The sequence below is a fragment of the Desmodus rotundus genome, chromosome 6, assembly GCF_022682495.2.
Source record: "Desmodus rotundus isolate HL8 chromosome 6, HLdesRot8A.1, whole genome shotgun sequence".
Taxonomy (NCBI): Eukaryota; Metazoa; Chordata; class Mammalia; order Chiroptera; family Phyllostomidae; genus Desmodus; species Desmodus rotundus.
Window position 1 is genome coordinate 43,888,582 of NC_071392.1, and position 18,423 is coordinate 43,907,004.

The 18,423-nt window shown below is 35.8% G+C and overlaps 1 protein-coding gene across 1 annotated transcript in view; it reads right to left on the minus strand.

Annotated features, from left to right (window-relative positions):
* Positions 1-18,423, minus strand: part of RSBN1L (round spermatid basic protein 1 like) — a 76,570-nt gene that overhangs the window by 39,373 nt on the left and 18,774 nt on the right. The window contains exon 2 of the mRNA XM_024558962.4: positions 2,459-2,575. Within this exon, the coding sequence (XP_024414730.2) occupies positions 2,459-2,575 (117 nt within the window). The remainder of the gene's footprint in view (positions 1-2,458; positions 2,576-18,423) is intronic.

Genomic DNA, 18,423 nt, shown 5'->3' on the forward strand with positions numbered 1-18,423 from the left:
ATATATAACCTAGTTTTACCTTATCTTTCTACTACTGACAAAGGTATTTCCTCTCCTAAAATACATTTACCCTGCCCCAATACTTACTACTACTTAACTCCTTCTTGTCCATCCTATAAAAACTCTTGTCATTTACTTCATTTTGTTTTCCTTTATCTCTCTAGTTGGGACTGAAATCACTTCACTCTTAAGTTATTCTATATTCCACACATATGAATATATGTGATATAGTTATATAAAGTTATTTGTTTCACTCATAGGATACTTATGTATCATATGTCCTTTAGGACACTGTACAGTATGAGTGAAACAAATAACTTTCACATAAATTCAGAGTGAATGATAGCCCCCCCCAATCAATGTGTCCCTCATGGCATTCAGAACATTGCTACTGATGAACATTTAGTGAATCTACGAATGAAAAGATTTCTCTTACCAACAGACTACCTGAGGTTTACAGGTTTTTCCCTTATGTCCTTTTCAAAGTTTTCCACCATATGAATACCATTTAATCCCAAGCCTGGAAACAAAAATTCTCTCAAGTTGATAGCAATTCTAAAAAGGGGAAGTTTAGTGTTAATAATAAACTATCACTTCATAAAATTTGTAAGTATGCAGTGAAGACCAAATTAATATCATAAAAGCAAAAATAAAAATCTCTCAACATTACTGATTACATAGGTTTATAAAGTCATAAAGCCCTTGACTGGGTGGCTCAGTTGCTTGGAGCATCCTCCTGTACATCAAAAGGTTGAGGGTTCAATTCCCAGTCAGGGTACATACATAGGCTGTACTTATTAAAATCTGTGGGCCAGACACTGTAGGTGGCACTTCCCCCATACTTTATCTCATTTAATCTTGATGACGTGTAAGGCAGTAATTACATTATTATTTACTTACACTTTACAGTAAATGTATTTCCCACTGTCATCCCAGAGATAACCAATTCATTTCCACATGTACTTCATTTTCTTTTCCTTACCATCAGTAAGTTTCATTTTAACTCAGTTCAAAATATCTCCTAAATTTTTCATCTATTTTAAACTCAAGGTTACTATTATATGTTACTAAAAAAAGTCCATTTTTTAAGGCTATTTTAAATTTGTTTTCATATGTAACCTCTAGATTCACATATTTCACAGTAATGGTATGTTAGGAATCTAACATTTAACCGACTGACAGGAATTTACATCACTACATTTATATGGATAAGAAAATGACTATCTGACTGAACCAGTAAAAAAATGACTGTATGAATAAACCACTAGGGTAAAGTAAACATTTCAAGCATTAATCATTAGCTACTGTTACAGCATTGGTGTAATTAGACTTGATTCCTGCCTCAAAGGCTTACAATCTAACTAGACAACACAGAAAAAACACACTGGCAAAAGAAATAGAACAAAAGAACCATAAGCATGAACTAAGTAGCCATCAACTTAACCTCTGACATGTTTCATCAATGTTGACATAATTTTACAGAAAATAAAGTTGTGACCAGTAGAAAACAGACCTTAAATAAAGTGGCACCAAAGAACATCTGGAAACATGACAAAGAATGAAATGCAAATACAGAATCTAATACTCTGTTTATCCAAAATAATATAAATTAACCAGTTATTTCGTTGTACATGTAGCACTATGGCCTTTTCTCCTTTATGTAAATATAAAGGCTTATGAACCAGTAACTTCAATATGAAATTAATTGAAGTCAAAATGTTTTGCTCTGCAAATTGTCAACTTGATAGGCAACTAATGAATTTGTTAGCTGCCTAGCAACCAAACACCACTGATTCTTCTTCTTACCTTGCTGAGGGAATTTAAGACTGTCCTTACCTCTATTCTACCACAAATTCTCTCTGAAATAGTTCAAATTTATTGATAGCATTTGTATTATTACCCAATCACCCACCTCCATGTATAAACAACTAAAAACAATTGTAACAATAAAGTAAAAACAAGAAACAAAAAGAAAATATTCTTAAGCATCTAAGAAACATATAGTAAAACAGTACACATTCTAATTTAGCTCAGAGTAAAATGTACCCTCCAAATCCCAGGCTATGATATAATGACCATCAAATATTTATAAGATCACTCCCTTCATCATCCCTATCTAGCTACACAATAGCTTCAGTCTATTATTTTAGATAGTCTAAATATGAATGAAGACCAGTAATGCAAACTCAAAATTAGATAATCCATTTTTAAATAATTTAAAGAACCTAACAGTTCAATGGAGCTTAACCTGTACTACTTTTTAATGGCTCACTAAATAAATATACTAAAGACATGTTACTCTACAGATTCAAATTCCCCACTATTATATTTAATTTTCATATTCTGACCATTGTTTATTCTCAGAAAATTCAGCACCAAATAACATTTATTTTAATACCTAAGCCAGTAAGTATACCGAACAGTACAGTACAACTAGTATCACTGAATATCAACTTACTTTTCAGCAAAATCTTTACTTCTCCATTTTCTTTTTTGATCTCATTCATTGCTTTATGCTTCTTTTTCTCTCTCTCTTTTTCTTTATCTCTCTCTTTAATTTTGTCTTTGATTTTATCTAAAAGACAAAAAAGGAAGTATTTTAAACTATTTTACAATTTTTTTCTCCAATGAATTATAGTACAATTTCTAAAATTTCCTTCATATATTGAACATGGAATACATAATACATGTCATAAATGGCCAAAATTAATCATTATACATTTCATCCTACAGATTATTTTTCACTTATTTCATGTCAACCACATTAGACTAACTTCAAATCACTTAAAATAATCTTGAATTGACACAGTAAACTACAGAGGACAAAGTACTAGCTTTGATTTGGACATATCTAAACTGGTAACATAACACTGGAAAAATTACTCAATTTCAGTTTCCTCATCTGTAAGATGGTAATTAATATCTTTCTCATTGGTTACTACAAAGACTAAATGGAGAAAAATACAAAATGAATTCCTAGAGCCTATTACATACTACCAGATGTTAGTTCCATTAACCTGACACCTTTTAAAAAGGATATCACAGATCTGGCTATTTGGTGATATTATATTAAAATAAAGAGTATGAAAAACTTAGGAATTATTGTCTACTATCTAAAAATAAAACTTTGAGTTTATAAAATTAATTGATGTCCTAATAATTCTTGTTTGTTCAAGCACTTACGTACCCATCAAAAATCAAGAGGTAGAAGAGAATTTTAAAATAATGATACAGCCCTTACCCTCAAAAAGTGTACTACTGATTACAAAGCCACGATAGGACACAAAAAACATAAAATATCCTTCAATGTAATAGAAATTATACAGTTCTATGCATATTGCATGAGTTCTTAAACCCTTCCTTACTTTCCTTTGTACCCTCATTCAGGCCCTGATCACCTAACAACTAGATTACTGTTTAGATTGCACTGTCCAATAGAAATATAATGTTCATGACATATGTAAATTTAAAAATTTACTAAAAGAAATGGGTGAAATTAATTTTAATAATATATTTAACCAATATATCTAAAACATTTCAAAATGGAAGCAATACTAAAAAAAATATATTGTGATATTATATATTCTTTTCTCATAATAAGATTTCAAAATGCAATGCATTCAGCACAACTTAGTTAAAAGTATCAATAGCTGCACATTAAGTGTGCAATAGCCACATGATACTAGTGGCTACCATAATCAGTAACTCAGGTCTAGAAGAGACAGTTCTCAAAAAAAAATTAAATCCTTGCCATTTAGTAAGAATCTTAAAAGTTACACTCATTAATGATAAAAATATACCAATTCAAATAAGATATTTTCACCTATCAAACTGACAGTGTGCTTTTTTTAAAAGTGATAATACTGAAAGCAGATGAGAAGACAAGGGATTCACTGACTTAATGATGCATCGCTGAGTATAAGGAAAGGATTAGGGTACAGAGGTGAGTAAAATATATAAGGTCCTCATTTTTTACATATAATGTAAATTACAGACTAAATTAAGCTATTCTCACATTTTTTATTACTTGGCTACTTTTACTTTTTGATATTTAAAGTCCTGTTATAGGGTGTCATCTACCCTTAAAATGTTACTCCAAATAGCTCGGGCTTATATTAGACACATACATGTTACAATTTTCTAAATAACCATACATTTTTAAAAACAAACTATTTACATATTTAAAATCAAAACTGATGGCAGGGGTGGGAGTTGAGGTGGAAGAGGGTATGGAGGGATAAATGGTAACAGAAAAAATACCTACATACATACATACATGGAATAGTAAAAATAAAATAAAAACCAAAGCAGTCATCTGAAATATCTCTGCAATTCATTTCCCAGTTATCTCTATTAATATTATTATCCTAAAGTGTTATTTCAGTACTATTAATCTTTTAATACATATACAGAAAAAAGCATGTAAGTTCAATTTTCACAAAAATGAACAGCACCTCAAACCTCCCTTATCCTCCCTTCTAGTATTTATGCAGCACCCGGAAGGTTAACCATGATCCTGACTTCTAACCCCATAGATTAAAACTACACAATTTTACTGGCACACATAAAGAATATGATATACTATAAATCTACTACAGTTGTAAAATATTTTAGAGTAAAATTATATTAAATTCTCAGGAAATAAACTATAATAATATGGTATAACCCAAAGTTTTTATAGACTATTTATAAATATACTTGTAGACTTTTAGAGCAATTTCAGGTTCATAGAAAAACTGAACAGAAAGTACAGTTTTTCCCACATATACCTCCTGCCCTTACACATCCCTTTTTTTAAATATTTATTAATATGCACGTTCAGAAAACACAGTAAACGATAACAATTCAAATTATTAAAATCCATTATTTTTTAAGTGACAAAAGTTTTTAAGATGCTGTAATAGGAACATGTAAGTTTCACAACACAGAAAAAAAGGCCTTGGAATATTCCTTCAAGTTCAAGTAAAGTGAAATGGCTCAATTAAAGATAAGTCGAAGGTGTGAGGTCATTATATCAAAAGCATCTATAGAGGTGAGGCTCCTGTCAGGACGGTGGTATAGGGAAATGCAATGCTCAGAACCTCTCACAACCACATCAAAATTATAGCTAAATTACAGAACAACCATCATTCAGAAGACTGAAATCTAGCTGAAGAGAAAGATATAAAGAAGCCATATGGAGACTGGCAGGAGGGGTGGAGAAGTAGAATGGGCTGGCCCCACACCCATATGTGGCAGTTAAAAACAGGAAGGAATATCTCTGCTGTGGAGGTCCCCCCAGAGGAGCAAGGGGTTCTGACCCAACATCAGAACCCCAGCCCAGGTTCCTAGTGCCAAGAAGAGAAGTCCCCATAACTTCTGGCTGTGAAAACCAGTGGGGATTGTGGTTGAGTGAGACAGAGGCTCCTGGAGTCCCAGATGTTCCTTTTAAACAGCCTAAGTACGGACTTTCTGGGACTCTCTCACTCTGAGCTCCAGTGCTGCCACAGCTCTAAAGGTACCAGAGAAACACGAGGAGGAAATAAACTGTCTAACTTCAGGGCAAGGGCTAGAGGGGCAGCTTTCTCTCAGACAGAAGCATTGGCAGAGACGCTGTTCCTTTGCTGAGCCCTTCCCCAAAAAACTGGCAGGCAGGTGTCATATCTGAATCTCCATCAACCTCGCTAAGACTATTCTCTCTGCCCTGGTGATTTCCTGAGGCCCTGCCCCACCCAATTTGTCAGCCCACCCAAGCCATTTCCAGTGGCTTTTCCATACAAATGGCTTCTCTTGGCACATGCTTTGGACTTGCCTAAAATCTCTCAAACAAGCAACATCTGGCCTCAGTATACCCCATACCTCTTGCTAAGTGGCCCCAAGCATGGCCCTAAGCTGGCTCCTCAGCAGCCAGCCTCGGTTCCAACCTCGGCCTCTCCCGGGGACCCTCCAAGCCTAGCACAAATACCAGCCATCTGCAGATCAGCTCATCCCAAGTGGCCCCAGTAGGTCATGGGGAGTGACCGACCTTGTGCCTCCAAGGAGGCCCCAGAACCAGTGTACCTGGTAGACAGCTTCAGACCATGTTGGATTACAAACCTATCACCCCCATTAGTGAGAAACTCAAGGGGTGGACTCATGGCACCAAAGTCTCACTGAAGCAAGTCCTGCTCCATGGGGTCAGGTCCTATACAGCAGTTCTTCTGCTGCAGTCGGTCCTTGCAGCTGATGGGCCTGGGTGTCAATTCCTCCCAGCAATGTGCCAACAAGAACCAAGGCTCGACTACTATAGGATAGTGCGCACACCTCACACAGGGTGCATCTGGAGCACCCAGCTCAAGTGACCAAGGAGGCTATACCACTGGGCCCTACAGAACACCCAATACATAAAGCCACTGTATTAAGTACAAAAGACATAGCAGCACTACCTAATACATAAAAACAAACACAAGAAAGCAGCCTAAGATGAGACAAAAAAACTGGTCCCAAATAAAAGAAGGGGATAAATCTCCAGAAAAAGAACTAAATGAAATAGAAGCAAGCAAACTACCAGATACAGAGTTCAAAACAATGGTTATAAGGATGCTCAAGGAACTTAATAAGAACTCAACAGCATAAAAATGACCTGGAAACCATGAGAAAGAACCAGTCAGAAATGAAGGATATACTAACTACATGAATAAATTACAGGAAATTAACAGTGGAGTAGGTGAAGAGGAAAATCAAATCAGCAACTTGGAATATAAGAAAGCAGGAAAAAACCAATCATAACAGCAAAAATAAAAAAACCTATAAAAATGAGGATAATGTAAGGAGCCTCAAAGACAACTTCAAGTGTTATCAACATTTGTACCATGGAGGGTGCTGGAAGGAGAAGAGAAAGAGCAAGAAATTGAAAACCTATTTGGGAAAAAAAAAAGACAGAGCCCTGACCAGGTGGCACAGTTGGTTAGAGCATCATCCTGTACACCAAAAGGTTGTGGGTTTGATTCCCGGTTAGGGCACATACCTAGGTTGCAGGTTCAATCCCTGGTCAGGATGTATACAGGAGGTAACCAATCAATGTTTCTCTCTCACTTAGATGTTTCCTCCCCCTTCCCGTCTCTCCTTCCCTCTTTCTCCCTCCTCCCACACGCTTTAAAATAAAAAAAAAACATATCCACAGGTGAGGATTAAAAATCATAATGACAGAAAATTTCCCTAACCTAGTGAAGGACATAAACACAATTCCAGGAAATGTGGAGTCCCAAACAATACGAACACAAAGAGACCCACACCATGACATACCAATTAAAAAGCCAAAGGTTAAAGACAAAGAGAGAATCTTAAAAGCAGCCAGAGAAAAGCAGTTAGTTACCTACAAGGGAGTTCCCATCGGACTGTTGTCTGATTTCTCAATAGAAACTTTGCAGGTTAAATGGGATTAGTGCAAAATATTCAAAGTGATGGAAAGTAAGGCCTTACAACCAATATTACTCTGCCCAGCAAAGCTATCATTTAGAACTGAAAGACAGATAAAGAACTTCCCAAACAAGAAAATGCTAAAGGAGTTATTTCATCACCACCAAACCCAGTATTATAAAAAATGTTAAAAGGTCTTCTTTAAGAAATAGGAAAAAAAATTTTTAATGAATAATAAAATCGTAATAAATATCAACAATTACTTTAAATGCAAATGGATTAAATGCTTCAATCAAAAGGCATCTGGTGTTTAAATGGGTAACAAGACTCTTACGTATGTGGTTTACAAGAGACTCACTTAAGATCAAAAGACACCCAGACTGAAAGTAAGAAAGGGATACTAAAACAGATTTCATGAAAATGGAAACAAAATAAAGATGGGGTAGCAATACTTACAACAAAATAGACTTTAAAACAAAAGCTATAACAAATAGAGAAAAAAGGATCTAATAACTTCACTTCTAGGTATTTATCCAGAACAAACAAAAACAGTAAATCAAAGACATATACATCCATGTTTTATTGCAGCATTATTTAAGATATGGAAGCAACCTAAGTGTCTATCAATAGATTAATGGATAAAGAAGCAATGGTTCATATACATAATGGAATACAATTCAGCCATAAAAGAAAATGGAATCTATAACAACATGGATGGACCTAGAGGGTATTATGCTAAGTAAAATAAATCTGACAGAGAAAGACAAATGCCAGGTGATTTCACTTAATATGTGGAATCTAAAAAACAAAATAAACAAACAAGCAGAACACAAACAGACTCATAGGTAGAGAGAACATTTTGACAGTTGCCAGATAGGGCAAGGGTTGGGAAGTTGGGTGAAAAAGGTGAAGGAATTTAGAAGTACAAATTGGTAATTATACAATAGTCATGGGGCTATCAAGTACAGCATAGGGAATATAGTGAATAACATAATAAATATGTATGGTGTCAGATGGTTACTACATTTATTAGGATGATCATTTCTTAAGTTACATAAATGTCTAACAATAGGGTTGTACATCTGAGACTAACAGAGTATTGTAAAACTGTAATTTAAAAATCAAAAAATGTTTTAAAATACCTATAGAAACAAAAACAATGGCATAGCCAAGACAAGAACAGCGACTGACAACATAATTGCAATTATCTCCCACCACACACCCAAAATGTTCTAAGTAAATGAAGCAAACACATATCATCCATATACACCTAATAGAAAAGCATTTTTGTGGCACAACTGCTGTCCCAAACTATATACGTATATAGGTCTTTCAATCTACCTTTTACTCTTCCTAGAAATTTTTGTTTGTCAGAGCATATACTTTTTCAAAATCTAACTTTGAATTCTTCAATTAAGTTTTCTGTAATCATGTTACAGATAACAAAGATGTTATGTTACATGTTACAGGTAAATATGTATAGCTACAAGAAAATGAGAAGCCTACAAGCTCAGAACACCTAGGTTAGTTCAAACTCTGTAAACCTGAAAACTAATAAACTTTCAAATCTGCAGTTTCAGCTGTAAAATCAAGTTTATGTAAAGATTAAATAGGAAATATATACAAAAGCATTTTATAAAGATATAAGCCTTATGAATGTAGAACATTATCTACTGAATATATCTAGACAGACACAGGTATCTACCAATAGTGAGCCATATAAATGTTTCTGGTCATGAGAAATCAGAACACCACTGTCTATAAAATCTCAAGTCAGCCACTACCACACTGTTATGCATTCATACTTATAAAAGTCACTGCCAGATCTTTTCACAGGGAAAATGACTCCTTGGCATCATGTTTACTGTAATATATTTTCCTTAAAAAAATACTATCCTTATTCATTTATTTTCATGACCAAAAATTTGTAGTTTTATCCTTTGTGGTCTATCTAAAGCCTGAGAAGAATTTCTAGGTCACTTTCCCATCACAATTCTCAGAATAACAGTAAAAGTTATTACACTATAAGGACAAGAAATTATCTGTTTTGAAAAGTACAACTTGATATAAGTACAATTTATTTTAAAATAAAAAGCGGCACAGAGGGAAAACAGATACAAATAGATGACATAGTTTGAACTTGAAGAGGCAAAAGAAATACAAGACAGGAGGAAAGGAGAAGGAATAAATGACTAAGTCATTATCAACCCAGAACAAACTATAAATTATATATGTGGAAAAACACCAGTGGGCTAAAGGCCTACATTGTGTGCCAAAGTAAAGATATAAAAAAGAAAGCTTATTAAAATAATTTAAAACAAAACATAAACTGGATTTTCAAATGTATGGTCAATTTATGATTTTATACCATAAGCTACATGTGCATAAGTGTACCATGTATTTCATTTACCCAATACATTTCTGTTGTGCACTTATGTGCAAGAGAAAAAAATAAATAATAGTGCTGGACTAAAAAATCTTACAACTAACTAGATATAAGTTGATTCTTATTGTAAGTACCACTTTGGAAAACCAGCTCTGAAATAACAAAACCTTTTTTTCATCTGGTTATAATAAAATCCACTAGTCTACGCCAGTATAAAAGTCATAATAATATAGAAATAAAAATACATACACATACATACATATAAAAATATCAAATGAATCACAAGTAAAACACAAAAAGCCTTGTTAGAGAATCCTTTTAAGAGAATTATTAAATAATACATCAACAACCTATTTATCTGGAATCTTCAGAATTAATTCACAGATTTCCAGGTAACAGAAGATTGCCACTTTTAAAAATATATTTTTTATTTATTTTGAGAGAGAGGGAAAGGGAGAGAAAAAGGGAGAGAAACATCTATTTGTGAGAGAAACATTGGCTGCCTCTTGCACGCCTCCAACTAGGGATCTGGCCCATAACCCAGGCATGTGCCTTAACTGGGAATCAAACCAGCGACATTTTGGTTCACAGGCCAGTGCTCAATCCACTACTAAGCCAGACCATCCAGGGCAGAAGATTGCCACTTTTTAAAACCTCCTAATAACCTTCAAAAACGTACTACATACTTTCATGCTTTAAAAAAATATGCCTTGGCTGGTGTGGCTGAGTAGAGTGCTGACCTGGGAATCAAAGGGTCACCAATTCAATTCCCAGTCAGGTAACATGCCTGGGTTGCAGGCCAGGTCCCCACTGTGGGGCATGTGAGAGACCACACATTGATGTTTCTCTCTCTTTCTCCCTCCCTTCCCCTCTCTAAAATAAATAAAATCTTTAAAAAAAAAAAATCCTGAAGTTTAAAAAAATGAGAAATATAACTTAGTCTTTTTAGCATGACAAAAATTTTAACTCTCACTATCATACTCATATTGATGGCTTCAAAAACAGGAAAAATTAACTACTCAAAACTATAAAATAGTAGTTGAGTATCATTTCATTTTTACTGTCTCAGCCATCAGTTATCATTCGAGGTCAGACAAGTGACAGCTGCAATTTCTGACAGTCATTTACAGGCTTATTCTCATTTGTTCTGTGCTAAGAAACGAGATCAGGTCCATTAGTATTATACTGTATAATATAGTAAGTACGTTCTTATAGCTCTATTACAGCAAATTTCACACTGCAACTAGTTAGTTATAAACATCTTTCTCTTTATCATCATCCCTGTCCCCACCAATATACCATCTTGAGGATAGAGAAGGCTCTCTCCCTCAATGAATGTGTATTAGATACATGAAATAGATCTAGTGATAGTGTACATTATGACTTTCTCCCCTATAAGATGCTCTCAGTGGATTTCTGTTCATCTTTTCTTGTTTTCCTCTGCCATGCCACAGCAAAGAAGGGAATTCTTAGACCACAAAACCTCCCAAGAGTGGTTCCTAAAATTATTTCCATTTTCTAACTGTACTGTTATTTTTGACAAAAGCTCTAGGATTTAATAAAGCTACTCCTTTCCTGGCTGGTGTGGCTTAGTAGATTGAGCACCGGCGTACAAACCAAAGGGTCGATGGTTCGATTCCCAGTCAGGGCACATACCTGGGTTTTGAGCCAAGTCAGGCCCCCAGTAGGGAGCGCACAAGAGGCAACCACACGTCGATGTTTCTCTCCCTTTTCTCCTTCCCTTCCCCTCTCTCTAAAAATAAAATAAATAAAATATTTTTAAAATAAAAAATAAAATAAAGCTACTCCTCCAATAATATTAGGGATCCATGATTTTTCTGGCTTAATCTCAATAAAGGCAACCCCACCCCAAAAGATAATGGGCTAATTTCCTTTTTTATGTAGAGCTCTTTTTATATAAAATACTCTTAAAACTTAATACCTAAAAAGAGTAAAAAAAAAAACAATAAAATTTAATTTAAAAAATTAAAATATAGAAAATAGAAAAAAGTGCAAATTTCAAAGAACGTTAAGGTCGAAAAAACATTTAAAAGGTTCAACCTTATCAGTATTCAAAGAAATACAAATTAAAATGATATGAAAATAATTTTCACTTATCAAGTTGACCAATTTTCTTAAAAATAATAATCACTGTTAAAAAGGGTAAAAAGCAAAACAGGCACGTCTACACAATGATAATGAGTATAAACTGATAGTTTTACTAGAGGGCAATTTAAAAATATGTTGAAAAGCATTAAACTCATCATTCCTTTGATTCCACTGTTCCACTGCTAGGATTTCATTAAAAGGAAATAAAATAACCACATCTGCACAAATACACATGCACAAGGGTCCTCATCCCATATTATTTATAATAATGAAAAACTATAAATAACTTAAATGTTTAATATGGAAATTGGTTAAATAAATTTGAGTATATTCATAAAGGGAAAATTATTAAGCCATTAAAAATTGTTTGATCACAGTTAACATCATGGGAAAATGTTCATGGCATGTTAGAGGAAAACTGCAAGTTAATATATATATAAATGTAAATCTATAAAAGGATGCCAAACCTCTCATATATGTGTATATGCATACATATATACACACAAACACACAGGGGTGGGCAAAAGTAAGTTTTACAATTGTGAATATGCAAAATGGTTTATTCTTGTATTATTTTAAATTAATTATTGTATTATTTATTTGTATTACAATTGTAATACACATACATGCAGGTGTGGGGCAGCAGTAGATTTACAGTTGTTGAGAACACAAAAGTTTATTCTTGTATTATTTATTGTATTGTTTTCTGTAAGAACAACTGTAAATCTACTTTTGCCCTATCCTGTATATATGTGTACACACACAGAGGGATCTTAAAACAAGAGAAATTATTTAAAAGGTTATTTAAGAGTTATACTTCCAAATCCTACCACCCTCACCCCAAACAGTCTAGTAATCCTTTCAATCTCATTCCTTAAGGCACACATGGTGTTTTCATTTTCTGCAGAAAATGAACAGACTTCAAAACTCAGGTTCCCCAGGTAAGGTAAAGGTCAGAGCTCAAAATAAGCTGATTATACTTTCCTAATATGCTTAAACTGAATTAAATCAGGAAATTAAAGAGCGTGAGTACAGAGTTTTGGGGAACTTTGGAACTTTTCTGTAAATCTAATATTATTTTAAAATTAAAAGCTTACTAAAATTTATATTTATATAAATTTATAAAGGTAAAACTTAGTTAATTAAAAGAAATACACAAGATTCACACAGGTATATATGTATGTGTATAAATTTAACACTATGTAATGGACAGAAATACTGTTAAGTAAAAAGAGCATATTATAGAAAAATGCATATAGTATATTTAGGTTTTTAAATATAAGCTATATAGTCTTTTTTCTGTGTGTGTGTGTATGTGTGTGAAGTCTGTCCAGAATAATATAATGAGAACGGTTTGCGTGACACTGATGTAATCTGGCAGCCAAGGGAGTAGACTGGAATGCACATGTGTGAACAATGACAACTTCACTGTAGTAGTAAGTGGGGGCGGTAGACATTGTTGAATGAGCATGTGTACTGTGTAGCCATCACATTCAAAATGACTGAGCAAGTAGAGCAACAAGAATCTACATCAAGTTTTGTGTTAAGCTTGAACATTCCTCTTCAGAAACTATTTGGATGATTCAGAAGGCCATAGGTATGGGCAACTGGTGATTGGCAGCTTCATCACAGCAACGCACCCACTCATGTACCACATCTCATGAAGAGTTTTTTAGTAAAACATCAAATCACCCAGGTGACTCAGCCCCACTAGAGTCCAGGTTTGATGCCATGCAACTTCTGGCTTTTCCCAAAACTAAAATCACCTTTGAAAGGGAAGAGATTTTAGACCATTGATAAGATTCACGAAAATACAACGGGGCAGCTGAGGGCAACTGGGAGAACTGTGTGATGTCCCAAGGTGCCTACTTTGAAGGGGACTGAGGCATCATTGTCCTATGTACAATGTTTCTTGTATCTTGTATCTTCTTCAATAAATGTCTCCATTTTTCATATTATTTGCCTGGATATCTTCTGGACAGACCTCGTACATTCTAAAAATCACGGTATTTAATTTAAAAAATCCTAAAAATAGTACTTTATGTATTTTCTATTAAATTAACACTCTGAACTTAATATATAGGGGCTTCCACTTCTAGCCATGATGCAGTAATAAGGACCTTCTGGACAGACCTCATAGTTCTATGATAAAACAAGGAATAATGTAGAAATGGGTTCCAGAAACTGGGGGAAAAGAAAAAAAAGAAAACCCTTCTTTTCTAACTAAGAGATGGCTGAGATCTGACAAACATGAGGCAGACAGGAACTCTTACCCTTTGCAACAGCATAAATGGACCTAGAGATTATCATACTGACAGAAATAAGCCAGTCAGAGAAAGACAAATACCATATGATCTCACTTACATGTAGAATGTAATGAACAAAACAAACTGATGAACAAAATAAAACCAAAGGCAAGGATACATGGAATAGATTGATAGATCTGAGAGGAGGGGGTGGGGGTGGCGGATGGGGGGCCTGGGAGAGATTAGCCAAAGAACATATATGTATATAAAGCATAGCCCATGGACACAGACGACAACGTGGTAAAGGCCAGGATGGGGTGGGAGGATATAGGGGCTGGATGGAGAGGGGCAAGGGGCTTATACTAACTGATCTCTGAAGACCCCTTTTCTTTTGCAATATTCATTGACTCTATATTTATATTTTATTTTTATTATTTTTTTAAAGATTTATTTATTAGCTTTCAGAGAGAGGGAGAGGGAGGAAGACAGGGGAAAACATCAATGTGCAAAAGATACATCGATTGGTTGCCTCTTACACTCCCCCAACTGGGGACCTGGCCTGCAACCCAGGCATGTGCCCTGACTGGAAATTGAACCGGTGACCTTTCGGTTTACAGGCTGGTGCTCAATCCAATGAGCCACACCAGCCAGCACTCTATGTTTCTATTTTATAATGGGAAAAACTTAGTACAATGACTCATACAGTAACAACTTCCCATATTTTGTACAGTAATGCAAAAACATTCTTCCTATAGATATTATGAGGAAATTCAAACAGAACAACACTTATCTCTCTTATGATTTGGGAGTAGATCTGTTGCTTTTACTAACATACTCAAGCATCGCTCCAACCCCAAAGGAACAGAACATTGAAAATGGACACTTTAAGACAGCTGGGGATTAAGAGACCTTAACTGTAGTCTAATACAGTGGAAATAGCTGAGGCTTTGTAGTTAGACATGTGTAAGTTCAAATTCCACCTTTGCCACTAACTGACCAACTGACACAAAACAAGTTACTTAACTGTTTTGACAGATAATCTTATCAGGCAAAGAAAATAGCACTTATCTTTTATAGTTTATGAGGATTAAAGGCAACAAATGCATTATATCCAACACTATGTCCAATATATAGTAGGTACTTGACAAACATATTATTATTAAATACAAATAGGAGAATTCTATTAGGAAAGCATCTAGTATAGCAATATAGTCACAAAAACACAGAAAGGAGAGTAATGGAAAACAAAAAAATAAATACATATATACCTACATGAAAGCCAATCCAGGCACAACATGAAAAAAATGGCTTGGGCTCCCTTTCCTGCCATTATGAAAAATTTCAGGTCAGGTTTTCCTCACTGAGCTACCAAGGAAAGATATGCCTCCAAAACAGAAGTATAATTACTTCTGCTTTCAGTATATTGTAAAATCAAGACATGAAATAGAGATATTATACTTGATAGCTCAGTTACAGAATTAAACACTATGGTCACAGAGTCTTCTACTATAGTTATCATATAAAATGTGACTCATATATAACCTGGGGCATTCTAGATGTCTAAATCAACATTATACAACTATATAATTTAATTAAAATTCTAACATATAATGAAAACTATAAATCATATAGTTCTTTCTGGTTAATGATAACAATATATGCGGGAACCACTGCTCTTGTTTTAACTCCCAATTATATTTTTCCATAGAGCCAAAGTTATAAATTTTAAAAACATATATTTAGCTAATATCACTGTGTAACTCTCATATAGGTACTTCATCTATTTTTAGTTCAATTTAGAATATGCTCTAAGTGAAATTTTACAAAACAGATATATCTATTAACATTGGGAACTATCCTACCTGGTTTCAGGAGCTGTAACCTCACCAACAGGTGAGAAGGTCCCAAGGCTAGGACTAAGTGAAGAGACCTTGGGACCATAAGCCACTAAGGAGACAAAACTTATCATCCCAGCACAGGCGCAGCCTCTGCCTCTCTTTACTTCACCTTGCTCATACTCTGGTTTCTCTTCAGAAGGTACAAATCTTTTGCCTTTTACTTCACCCTGCTTGGCCTGGCCAGATAACTGGCTAGCCAATGACGGGTAAGATTCCTCAAGGAAGGAACAACCTAAGACAGGCACAGTCTCAAAGGGGCCACCAGGGAAGGACTTAGGGGACTATGGAGAAGAGGCAAAAGACCCTTACCCCTCAGCTTTGTCATAGTCTGAGTCCTCATTCTATCTGTAAAAAGTCTCCTAATCTCTTGGCAGCCATGCTTCTCCCACCTGACTCAGGCCTGAAACAATGCCAGAGGTGGGTGCAGCCCTGTGCTGGAATGGGTGGTTCCCAAAGGCAATCAGGCCTGAGAAAGAATGCATTAAATCCTGTGAAACCTGCTTTGTTAAGAATGCCCTCAAGTCAATGTATACTAAATGTTTAGGGTCCAATCACAAAATGAGTTTGTTTCCCCAGATTTTATGGCTGACTGGCATCACTCTTGTCTACCAGACTCTGACTCAAAAGGACCTTCTGGTCCCAGAAATGTTATCTGTAAACCATATCTCCTTTCTTTGATATGTATTCCTATGCAAGCTAAAGCCCAAGGAAAAAGGTACTCGGGGCTCTTTTCCTCTGAGAGATTAGCCAGCTTTTTCTCCCTGAGCAGATCATGTCTTGGTAGTCTTATTCTCATCCACAGAGGCCAGGAGAGCTCTGTGGGACAGAGTTCTCCCACATATTAAGGCCTAAGGCCCTAATATATGTATAGGGAGGAACTAGTTCAGACTTCCAAAGACAGATTATAAATACCCTTCCTTCCACCTAGGTCTCTTGGAATCCTAAGTTGCCATGTAAGAAATCCAACTATCCTGATGAAGAGATCATATGGAAAGGCTTTGAAATGACATGAAGAGAGAGGGGCTTAGCTCAGCATCTGACAAGGCAACTGGTACATGAGCAGAGTCATCTTAGACCTACTAGACAAGACCAGTCACCAACTGAACACCACTGAGCAACCCCACATGAAGCAAAATCACCTAGTCAATCTTCTTGGAATTCCTGACCCACAAAATCATCAGATATAGCCCTGGCTGGTGTGGCTCAGTGGTTGAGTGCTGACCTGCAAATCAAGGGGTCACCAGTTCGATTCCCAGTCAGGGTACATGCCTGGGTTGCAGGCCAGGTCCCCAGTAGGGGATGCGTGAGAGGCAACCATACATTGATGTTCCTCTTCCACTCTTTCTCCCTCCCTTCCCCTCTATAAAAAAATAAATAAATAAAATCTTGAAAAAATAATCATCAGATATAAAATGGTAGTTGTTTTAAGCCACCACGTTTAAGGTCAGTTTGTAACACAGCAATAGATAATGCAGCCTTTACAAATTCTTCTTATAGTTAATGAAGTTTTTTTTGAGTAAGTTGTGTATTGGGTTGGCCAAAAAGTTCACGTAGTTTTTTTCTGTCAAATAAAAGACACTTTTCATTTTCACCAATAACTTTATTGATTTGGACATTTTGAGTATGTTGGCTATCTCCCGTGTGGCATGACGTTGACTGTTCTCATATAACGTCTCGATTTGATCGCTATCAACTTCAACTGATGTATCCAACTGTGGAGCATTGTCCAGGAAGACATCTCCAGCATTAAATTTTGCAAACCACTTTTGACTTGTTCCATCAGTCACAGCACCTTCTCCATACACTACAAAAATCTTTTCTTGTGTTTCAGTTGCATTTTTACCTTTCTTGAAATAATAAAGCATAGTATGCCAAAAATGTTGCTTATCTTTGTCAGGACGGGCGGGGTAGGACAAAATGGCAGCCAAACTATAACCCAGAAGAGACGGCTGACTTCAAACCAGGGAACCACCAATGATAGATTGCCACCTGGTTCAAAGAGACCAATCCCTAGCCTCCACGTCGAGAGCCAACCAGAATTTGGTGCATAAAACCCTGCCATATTCCCTGCTTGGGGGTGACTTCCTCAGCCCTGCTCTACAGGCCGGGGAACCTCGCCCAGGTGTGCAAACCCCAATAAAGCTCTGTACTGCCTAATTTTGTGGCTGATTGGCATTTCTTCCTTGGCGGAGCCTAAGAAAACCTTTCACTTGGTGCTGAAACCCAGGAGGAGTTGTTGTCTGCTGAAGACCACTCCTCTCCCTATACTCCCCAAGGAGGCCTCGCAGCCACCCCATCAGTCCAGACTAAGAACCAGGATAAGTGCCGTTGCCCTTACATTTCTGGTCCCCGAACACTGATTCCAGGCCCCCGTCTGCTGGGAGAGGCTGCTCTCCCACCAAATCGC